This window comes from Enoplosus armatus, chromosome 2 (assembly GCF_043641665.1).
Source record: "Enoplosus armatus isolate fEnoArm2 chromosome 2, fEnoArm2.hap1, whole genome shotgun sequence".
Taxonomy (NCBI): domain Eukaryota; kingdom Metazoa; phylum Chordata; class Actinopteri; order Centrarchiformes; family Enoplosidae; genus Enoplosus; species Enoplosus armatus.
In genome coordinates, this window is record NC_092181.1 from 758,890 (window position 1) to 770,123 (window position 11,234).

Below are 11,234 nucleotides of genomic sequence, written 5' to 3' on the forward strand. Positions count from 1 at the left end.
TTATATAATCAACTCACCCCTTTATCCTTTTTTTTTTTTTCTTCATCAACTCCCTTACCTGCAAATGTGCATAAATATATTGTTTTATTTTGAAAGGAAATCCGGTTTTTACGTTGAACTACAAAGGCGGAAATCCGTGCACGTCCTGGATGTGCAGCACATTAACTGTTCCGGTCGCCTTTGACAGGATCAACTCTCTGCCGTCCAGTTTCTCTCTGCTGAATAATTTCATCTTCTGTCAACAAAATGGCTTTAAAGTTCGAGCTGTGTCCCGGTAGGATGATCGGAGGTAACCACCCGTGCTTCATTATAGCTGAAATTGGACAAAACCACCAGGGAGACATTGAGATTGCCAAGGAAATGATCAAAATGGCAAAGGTAACACAATTGACACGTATCGGTTTATTTTGAATCTGAGTAAGTTAAGTGCATGCTTTCTTTTGGTATTATCTGTAACAGCCAGGACACACACAGTAACTTACGTACTCAGAACTTAGTTTAAAAATGTGCCAGTTTAATGTCTTCGTCGCCACACCTTCCTCGTGTGAAACATTACTTTGAATGAAAGATCAACTTGCCTAATGTGCGTTTATTGACCTCAGTGCTTGAATTAATAGTTGAAATTATAATGTGCTAATTAATCTACATGCAGGTAGGTCCGAAAGATTTTTGTAAATGGATGTTTAGCCATGTTGTAGAATGTTAAAATTCCAGATTTGTGAATGGAGTTTGGCTTGTGTATTCACGTCTACACTTAGTGGCCCTACTAGGCTACTGTACGTGTACTGAAGCCATATTGCTTGCCTGTTTTTTTATTTGTTCAATTCAACTACCCCATAGATGTGAAAGAATATACATGTACACAGCTCTATTATCCATTATTCTAAAATGATACAATATCATTTTAATACTAGATTCAAACATGTCAAAAGAAATGTACCGAAGTCAAGTCTATCATCTTTTTCTATAAATGAGCTAATGTTTCTGATTTTCACCTTAGCCCCTGGTACTGTTGCCTATGGCTGCTGACGTAAAAGCAGCCTCAGGATACACATGACATTTGAGTAATTTCACTTAGTACAATGTGATAATTACATTACTGTGCCCAGCAAACCTGATCTGTTAAGTAAGGTAATTGTCAGGTACAGCAGGTGCAGCAGGTACAGCAGGTACCGGTTTTAAACAACTGTTTATGTCACTGATTCTTTAAATAATCAGCTCCGAGGACCTACAGAGGTGGGGTTTCTTGTAGCAGAGGCGTATGGAGTATACTGGCACCTTAGATAGTTTAGTTTCTGGCTGTAGTTTTGTGCAGCAGTGGGTTGCCTAATGCTTCAGTATAGCTCCTATTATTGTAAACTGTATTCCCCAAATATATTGATTGATATGCTTGCTTTTAGAAAACAAAATCACACCTTTGCATGTTCAGCTCACCTGATGAAATAAAACCCTCTTTGTAACACTACAAATTGATTCAAATAAAATTGAAATAATTCACTAGAAACATAGTAAATGAACACTGTCCCTCTCATTATTACCAAATTACATAGTCCTCTCCAGGAACCTTCCTGTGAAGTTACAGTTGTGTATATGAGTTGCTTTTTAGGACATCATAGGAATCTATAGGACACTTAAAATGATCATTACTGTTCAGTATGTTTTCCAAGCATCCTTTCTTTTTTCAGTCCTCACTTATATCCACCTTCACAGGACTGTGGTGCTGATTGTGCCAAATTCCAGAAGAGTGAATTAGAGTACAAATTTAACAAGCGAGCCTTGGAGCGCTCGTACACTTCCAAACACTCCTGGGGGGAAACTTACGGTGAACACAAGCGCCACCTGGAGTTCAGCCACGAGCAGTTCAGGGAGCTAAAGAAATATGCCAAGGAGGTGGGGATCTTCTTCACTGCCTCAGGGATGGATGAGGTAAGAACAAGACTTTTGATTAAGGTTTTATGATGCGTTTTAATCGGGTTTAAGTTTAACCTGAACTTTTTCTGTCTTTAGATGGCAGTGGAGTTCCTCCATGAGCTCAATGTGCCATTCTTCAAAGTGGGCTCGGGAGACACCAACAACTTCCCTTATCTGGAGAAGACTGCTAAGAAAGGTGAGAGTGAACCGTCATGTTTGTGAAAATGTTGTTGATGATGACATTTTATCATCAGATGTGTTTTTTTGTGTTGAATAAACAAGTGCTAAAGTGGAGTCAGTTTATCATTATGTGCTTTAAAATGTGCATTTTATAACTTGTAAAAAATGCACACAGTAATATATAAACAGTGGACAACATATGCACAGTGTACAAAACACATACTAATGCACAGTTTTACATACAAACAAATACAGTATTCTATAAAAACAATAAAAGGTCAATAAAAGAAGAAGAAATGTACAAATGTAGAAATAAGAGCCAGTAGAATTAGTAAAATAAAACAAAAATAAATGAAGTAGCTTGAATGCTCTTTTGGGTGAGGACTACTTTTACACATAGCTATGTTTCTCAGGTTTCACACACAAATTAAGTTTCCGACTATAAAAAGGAGAGTGCTTTTATTCCAACTATCTGGAATATTCGCGAAAAATGTCTCAAATTTGACTCTGAGCAGTTGTTGGAGTTGACCGTAAGCTAAATTATTTCAACATTGAATTTAGTGGTTTCTGTGACTGAATCAGTTTGACTGTTGATGAGCTAACAAGCCACAAGCATGATGTTTATCAGGCTGTCGCCCTCTTGTCTGTGTCAGGACGTCCCATGGTGGTGTCCAGTGGGATGCAGTCCATGGAGACGATGCGTCAGGTCTACAAAACAGTGAAGAAGCACAACCAGCACTTTGCCATCCTGCAGTGCACGAGCGCCTACCCTCTGGAAGCTGAAGATGTCAACCTCAGAGTGATAACGGTGAGAAGAATTGAGTATTACCCCTGTATTAAAAGGTTGGTACGAAAAGTACAACTGATTTTTAAAGATTTGTCAAAGTTAAACGTTTTTAGCAGCTGAATATTTAGTTTTAGTAACATTTGAAATGTTATATGTCTCATTGCAGTTGGTGTTTTTAGAATGCAGAATGTGATTCCCCGAATTACATTTACAATAATTAAGATTAAACGCCCTGTTTTGATGGCCATATTAAGTTTACGCATTCCAATGAGGTTCATTCATTGTTTATCTTCTCACTTACTAGACACAGTAGATTGCATTAAAGGCACCTCTATGTTTATTTCAGTATAAAGTAGGAAGAAGATGATGATTTATTTTGTCTTAATAACGCATCTTTTCTTAAAATCCATTGTCTAATCACACCATGCTTGTGTTTTATGAATTTGAATCTAACCTACAACGTTAAATCCATTAAAGGAATAGTTTGAGATTTTGGGAAACATGCTAATTCACTGCCCTCCCAATAGTAAGATGACTCATGAGCACTCTCATGTCTCAGATAAAGATATATATAGAGATATAACGTGTTAATTAATGAACTTTAGAGGTACTGGTAGGCAGACCTTGTTACCATTGGACAGAGCCAGGCTAGCTGTGTCCCCGTTTCAAGTCTTCATGGTAAGCTCAGCGGAAGCTGACTGTAGCTTCAAATTTAAACATGACTTGACAAATATGAAAATGATATCAATCTCTTCACCTAACTCTCAGCAAGAACGTAATACGCGCATTTCTGAAAATGCAAAACTATTCCTTTACAAGGAACGCTTGTCTCACCCACATGTAAACTGTAGGAATACCAGAAGGAATTTCCAGATATTCCCATTGGGTATTCTGGCCACGAGTCTGGGATCAGTATTTCAGTTGCGGCTGTAACTCTGGGGGCAAAGATCATTGAGCGCCACATAACCTTGGACAAGACATGGAAAGGAAGTGACCATGCAGCCTCGCTGGAGCCCTCTGATCTAAGGGAGCTAGTTCGTTCCATCCGACTGGTGGAGCGGGCGATGGGCAGCGGCCTCAAGCAGATGTTACCTTGTGAGAAACCATGCCACGATAAGGTGAGATGTCCTTACCACGCGAAAATACACACTGTTTGGAAAGATTGTAAGTTTTTTTAATTTTGTGCATTGAGAACAATAATAATGTCACTCCCTTCGCTCTTTTCTTCCAGCTGGGTAAGTCAGTGGTGGCCAAGGTCAAGATCCCCAAAGGAACTGTCTTGACTCTGGACATGTTGACGGTGAAGGTGGCCGAGCCCATGGGCGTCGTTGCAGAGGACATCTACGAGCTGGTCGGTAAGACCGTGACGGAGAACGTGGCGGAGGACGAGAGCGTCACGCCAGAGGTGGTGGACAGCTACGGCAAGAAGGCCAAGTGCTGAGGATGGAAGGGAGTTTTGAAATGGGTAGAAAAGGCATTCGAGAGGAGATTTAATATTTTTCCCGGGGGGTAATTTGCTTTTGGGGCTTAATATGACACATGGGAGTGTGATGGTAATTTTGTTTGATGCAGTTTTTCTGACATTGAAGTCATGGACGATCAGTAACTTTGTGCATAATTGGACAGTGCATTAGTCTGATAGTTTGAATATTACGACAGCTGGCGTTGAAACAGGTAACTCCTTTGCTCAATAACTCTTAAGTTCTCCTTCGCCAAAGCATTTTTATTTTTTTAAAAGCTGCCTTTCAAAAATACGCTAACTTTTTGGCAAACAGGCTCTTTGATAAACCCACTGTTACCTTACAAAAGGCTCAGTAGTAGTTTCAGCTCTGTTGGCATTACTAGTGCTTTCAGAGGTGGCACAAAAAACGAGTTGTTACTGTTAACTAAACATACTTTGCACTATAGTTTTAGCCTGCGATGTAGAGATTAAATACATATTGAACGTATGAAGCTGCTACTAGTCATCTCATCACACAACAGTGAGATCACGGAGCATATTTCCCAAACTGTCAGTAGACTCTTCTTGGACCATTAAGCTGTCAAGATTGTCAACTGGTGCTAAAATGTCTCCAGTAATTTAGGTTTGTGATTGTACGGCTTGTACGAAGCAAAATAAGACTACTGGGGCATGATGCATAAAACTTGTTAGATTCAACCCTAACAAGAAATGTGCATACACTGTCTGCACGGCCTAATGCCCACTTTTTTTTGTCATAAACCAGACTCCTTCTGTCTTTGTTCAGGCACCAACAGTGTCGTCTAATTGTGCTTTCAGGATGAAGGATGTTAACACATATTTGTAAATGTTTACATGTGGAAATCGATCTAAGATGTTCTGAAAAGATGAAGCCTTCAAATAAATGATTGCCCAAATTCCCTCCTTTGACGTTTTCCATCTCTTTGCAACAATGCTTTGGTGTTAAGCATAGAAGTACTCTTCTTTTCATGGCAGGTTCTGATGATTTGTGTGGAACAGGATAGGACAGGCAATAATCCTGCAATAAAAAAACCCATTAAAAATACTTTCAGATATATTCTTGGAAGCAAATAAAATGTATTTACAGGAAGTGACTTTTGCTAGAATTCAACATTCCCTACCTTTACAGTGCAACCAGTAGATTCCTTCCTTCTTTAGGTTGTTCACCTAAATCGCAGTGAATTCATTCCCAGCTTCCTCTCTCACACTATTGTGGCCAATGAAACTGAAAGCATTATAATAACGATGTATATAGATCTATCTATAGATACAAACCAAAGCAATATTGTTTTATTCAACTTAAAGCCACTATGTGTAAAATTAGAACATTAACTACTTGTAGTATCAAAAGAGACTCAGTGGCAGATAGCAGTGCAGATAGCAGTGCTAGTGTGTATACTGCTCCTGTACACGTATTCGTATACTGTGTGTATTGAGGTAATCCTGCCAGGGTTGTACTCCATCTTTACAAACCACAAATGGAGTTAACACTGAGTTAGTCACAACTAGCAACGCAGCTCATGACATTTTGAGCGATACACAAAAGCAGGCATACATTGTTGTTATTACTCTTCAGGGTGGTCTCCGGCTCAGACAGGTCACCTGTCTTATTATGAGCTCAGATCAGCTTTCGTGTCCCGGGATTTGTCAAAGCCTCCAAAACTATAAATTCTTCTACACCACAGGCTCTCCGATCAAAGAAATCAAACTCTTGTAATCTGATGTTCTGGAGTCGAGTGAGCCTCCAGCTGATTTGGTATAAACACCATCTGCACATAGAGGAACATGTTTGTTATTGCAGGTGTTAAATCCTTTTTAAAAGGAGAATATAACCATTAGAGCCTGAAAATTGATGTAACAATTGCTTATGCTGTCTTTTCAACCCTTGCCGCTGCTCAACATGTCGCTGTTTAGAAACTTAGTTGGTAGGAATGAGAACAGAAAGGTCATTAAACATTTAGTGAATTGGTACTTCTCGGACACTAGAATCAAAATTCACAAAATTCAGGATGATATGATCACTGTGTGAGTTTTGATATGTTATGGAAAGAAAAACTGAATTTCTAGCAATGATTTGGACCATAAATAGAAGTAATGTTATACTTGAACCACTAGATGGAGCTGTTTGTTATCCTTAATCCCCAACACAACAAGCTGGCTTTACCAAGAAAAGCATTAACATGTATTATCTGAATTAATGTCCAAAGCATGAAAAGCATTTTGTTTCACAGGAAAAGACTGTTGCATACAGTTTTTCCTAAGAAAAGCACTGAACTCATGCTGCTACATGTCTGCTGCATGACAGAAACACTTTTTATCATCTTAAAATAAAAAATGTGTCAGCTATGATTCATAAGGGGAAGCAGGTGCGATTCTCCTGCTCTGAACTTCAGTTGGGTGCTCTGCCTCAGAAAAACCCAGCAATGTCTATACTGTCAGCTGTGGTGTCCTTATTTCATCAACCCACTTCCGAGTCTGTGTGCATAAAAATAACAAGCCTTAAAGTGAAGCTTGTAACTGATTATGCCAAATTTACTTTATTTCATGAAGGCAGGAGATGTGTTGCGAAACATTCAAAATATATACAGTATAATATTCCTATAATATCTCTGTTAGCACTGTCAAACAGGGTTATGTTAGAGCGAAATAATGGCTTGATCTTACATTCTTTGTACTCAGCACACTTGAAGTCATACTTGAAACATCAGGGCTAAGTTATCCTGGAAACCAGATGAATCTGCGGGCTCATGTTTTCTTTGCTCCGGCAGATGAATCCAGTTTATCTAATATGGGGCGGGTTTGACATGATGACTGACAGAGCAGCATTGTAGTTAACAACCAAGATGGCTGCCACTGGTGAGGAACATTCTGTTGAATCTGCTATCGCATCAGTATTATAGGGAACCTATTGTGCACTTTCTTCTGATTGGCCGGGCAAGTTCTGGTCTTTGGAAGAATTTCCAAACTGTAAACCTAAGGTTACTAAGCAACGCTGACATAAACATAAACATCTCGTCTGAGCCTGGAGCAGAGATACCATGTAAGGACATCCGTGCCTATCTGACATCAGATAGACACGGTGGTTGAAAAAACTGAAACGGAGCGTTCAGAGCAGTCTGAAGCCTGAGCTTTTGGCTCACAGGGATCGCTTTTACATACATTTAGCTCATTATTTGGCCACTTTGGCAACGTTTAGTATGAATATCCGACATTGTAACATTATATGTATGACAGAAAATAAGGAAAAGCACAATAGGTCCTCTTTAAACAAAGTGGACGGTATATTTTCTCTAAAAGAAGAACAAATGACTGCACTCAAATTTTTTGTTGATGAGATATATGTGTTTGCTGCAGTTAAGACAGGACACTCAGCGCTACATCACGCATTTCGTTGCTCTGATTGGTTGTAGGTCTATCCAATTGCATCCAGAGGCATCTTGGTCAGCTCCCATTGATAAGGGTTGGAAATTTAAAATGCAAACTGCAATACAAGAACGATGCTGTTTCTGCCTACGACAGCTGGCAAAATCGACAGTCACAGACCAGAAATATTAAGCCTGCTTTTGTCTACATCTGCCTGAAACCAGGGACCAATTGCTTCAAAAATTACAAAGAATTTTGAGTAGTAAATCTGCCACCATTGTCATTGTAAACTGAATGTGTGCTTAACAGGTGTTCCAACAGTAACTAAGGGGGATGGGGCTTAGCGAACAGTCAGTTCCCTTGAGAGGAGGTTTTCTTTTATTCTATTCACATGATAAAGATCTCACCGATTATCTTGGCCGTCCCTGCTCACAGATAGAGGGTCTCTCTCTAACTCATAACTTAGCAGCTATTTCAGGCACGAGCTTTAGCCAATAAGCTGCTGCTGATCCCAGCTTCACAGAAGAACATGAATCTGTCTCTCTCACTTTTCACTGCCTGGCCTACCGATGGAAATGGCTGACAAGTGAGGCACTTCTCGATGTAGAAAAAAAAAAATCTAATAATTTATTGGAGTGGGGAAATTACTGTCTGATGGTTTTCATTTATAACATTCTTGGCCAAGCATGGGCTACAGTTTGTGTTCAGCTGTAATCAGGTTACATCTTTGAACGGTAACTCCAGCTATCTCAAAGTCGACCCCATACCAGATCTTTATTTATTTATTTTTGTAAGAGAAGAGCATCGTAAACTGAACCTGAAACAGCTACCAAAGGTCTGTTGAGGTTTATTCTGCAAGCCAAGACACTTATTTTTATTTCAAGTCCTGCATGCGATGTACCCTGCGATGCAGCCTAAGGAGGGTTAGGTTAGCTTGGTTGGTTATGTAACAACTTTAGCCTTTTCTCTACATAGCCCTTAATATAGCAGCTGCGGCCCAAATACAGAATCCTTACCAAGTGTCACCTCGGGCCGTGGCATTGAATTGTTGTTTTACAGCGTGGAAATATATCGACTGTGCTAAATATAGAGAGGACACATAACACCTTTTATCAAAGCCATTTTTGCACAGTTTGCATTGTCTCTCATTTCTTGTATGTAAGATGGTCCCAGGGAGTCCACCTGAACATACGCCCAGAGAAAAATCCTATCATCGTATGTGCAACATTGTTTTTTTGTCATAAAGCACACTCCTGTTCCTAGAAGGTAATGGAGCTTTTAAGTGGTCTTGACTGGCTGAGAAAAAGAGACCGTGAGTAAACCATGAGGAGTGACATTTTTGCTTGTGAGGGAAAGTTGGCGGTTCACTCCATTAAGTGTGCTCCTGTTTAATTGGATAAGAACAGTAGGAGGTGAGAAACAATAGGTCACCTAGGTCTGGTTGGATTTAATCCCAGTGGGGTTATATGGTTTATATGGTATTTTATTTCTACATCACTCAGAAATCTCCTATACAATATTTTTGCTGGTATTGGGTCTTTATTTAATTGTTGAATTGAAAACTCTCATTCATATTTTTCTAATTCTAATCTGCCAGTGGGGTGAGATTATGTATCATAGTTGACTTGTTTTGACTTTCATAACATCATACCTTTGTCCAATCTCTCTCTCTCTCTCTCTCTCTCTCTCACACACTAATGTACACACCCACACACACACACACACACAGAAAGACAAACAGACTGTACCTTTAGAGATGGTGCTATGTTAGGGACGTGCTACATAACAGAACAGGTCACATCATTTGAACTCACCTTCAGCTGGCTACTGAAGCTTACAGTTCTCATGTCTAAAGCCTGTCCTGACACACACACACACACACACACACACACACACACTCACACACTCACACATAACACATAACACATAAACACACTGCTCAATAAAAATTTCCACTTTAAGAAATGTTTTTTTTTCTATTTGTACACATGACTCTTTTGATTCCTTTGGTAAAATAAGGAGAAACAGTTAATACCATATTAGATCTGCTATAACTGAAATTCTAGTCTCGTGTCCAAGGACCTGCAAACAGGATGTGTGTCCAGATGAGCATGTGTCAGTAGGTTTTATTGTTGTGCAACAAATGAAGGATTCAGGATTGTTTCTTAAGAGCAGGTGTTGCACCCAAAGCCAATTACAGACATGCAGGAAATGAAAGACAGGAGGCATGGTAACGCCACCTTCAACAACTGGCTGTTCAGGACTGAAACATGTAGTGCAAACTTTATATTGTCTGCTGCAATTTTGCAAAATCTTTTTTTTGTTTGTTTGTTTTAAAGAAAACTGCACAATGATTGTCAAGAATTGGAAAGAAGTGGCAAAATATACTAAGGAAAAAACTTTATAAATCTGCTGCAGCGCCTTACTTCACAGAGAAATTGGGATAGTTTTCAAGAGCTTTGAGAACAGCACTATGATCTGATGACACAATAGGCTTCAGCCCCATCAAGTTGTAAGCTCCTTGTGTAAGACCCATTTGCTTGGGTGTGGGGATGGGAAGATATGATACACGACACTGGGGGAGGTGGAGAGAGGAAGGAAGGAAGACAGACAATGATAGATAGCCCTGATCCTCATTCTTGGACATAGAGAGAGAGAAGACAAGGACGGTAAAGGCAGAGGGGAAGATACACTGAAGCAGGGAGGGAGGGAGGCAGTATCAAAGGGGGGAGGAACACTGAGAGGGAGGGAGGAGCCCTTGGTCCTGGGCTTCTGACCTGGTGTCTTGGAGCTTCACCTCAGCTGAGGGAGGAAAATCTCACTGAGGATTTACAGTTGGGACATTTAGACTGAACTCTGAGCTCTCTGGACTTTTCTCTTTTGAGATTCAATTTTTCTGGAATATTATATATCACAGAGAGACTCTCTACCTGCTGCCTGCTGGGGTCTTTCCTGCTGAATGGGAGATTTCCAAGTGTGGTATGAGAAAAATTATATATTTGCGTGTTTTGTGTGTGTAGGTTTGGTGTGTCTTTGCTCTAACATCCTAACTGCTTGTTTCTGAAATGCTACATTCACTTGGTTGGTTTTAAAACCTTTACTATACTATACTGAATTGATGTTTCATAGCAGATTGAGACTGGGCTTTGTTGAGGACTTGTGAGTTCAACATTGCAGTTTCTCCCAGTGAAGTTGTTACAGAACTGAATAATGCTAATGTTCATCCATTTCTTATTTGTCCCTCAAATTCACTGATCATTTTGTTGGTGTCTACTTTTTGACTTTGTGCAGTGGCATCAGTGTGCAGGGCCTGAGGCTAATCTAAGTATATCTTCTCAGGGATTAAATAGCTTCCTAATGAGCTTTCACTAATGTCCAAGCTTCACTCAAAGGAGAGATCTCACTGCAGCTTCTCAGCACAATGTCAAAAAGGCCACAGCGCTTAAACAGAATTGCTGCTATTAATACTGCTACTATCAACTGTTCTTAGCAATTCAGTATGTACTGTAATTC

The 11,234-nt window shown here is 39.7% G+C and overlaps 1 protein-coding gene across 1 annotated transcript; it reads left to right on the plus strand.

The window, feature by feature from the left end:
- The first annotated feature begins 179 nt into the window (after nt 1–179).
- Nucleotides 180–5,254, plus strand: LOC139292787 (sialic acid synthase-like). The gene is made up of 6 exons (XM_070915172.1): nt 180–378; nt 1,711–1,926; nt 2,008–2,107; nt 2,745–2,899; nt 3,730–3,996; nt 4,110–5,254. Exons 1-6 carry the CDS (start codon nt 247–249, stop codon nt 4,317–4,319), a joined length of 1,080 nt encoding a protein of 359 aa, XP_070771273.1. The 5' UTR covers nt 180–246; the 3' UTR covers nt 4,320–5,254.
- Nucleotides 5,255–11,234: the final 5,980 nt, after the last annotated feature.

Excerpts from the sequence above, each read along its gene's own strand:
- LOC139292787 (XM_070915172.1), top strand. The coding sequence starts at position 247 with ATGGCTTTAAAGTTCGAGCTGTGTCCCGGTAGGATGATCGGAGGTAAC. Across the intron at positions 1,927-2,007 it reads CTGCCTCAGGGATGGATGAG|ATGGCAGTGGAGTTCCTCCA; the intron begins GTAAGAACAAGA and ends TTCTGTCTTTAG. Across the intron at positions 3,997-4,109 it reads AGAAACCATGCCACGATAAG|CTGGGTAAGTCAGTGGTGGC; the intron begins GTGAGATGTCCT and ends CTTTTCTTCCAG.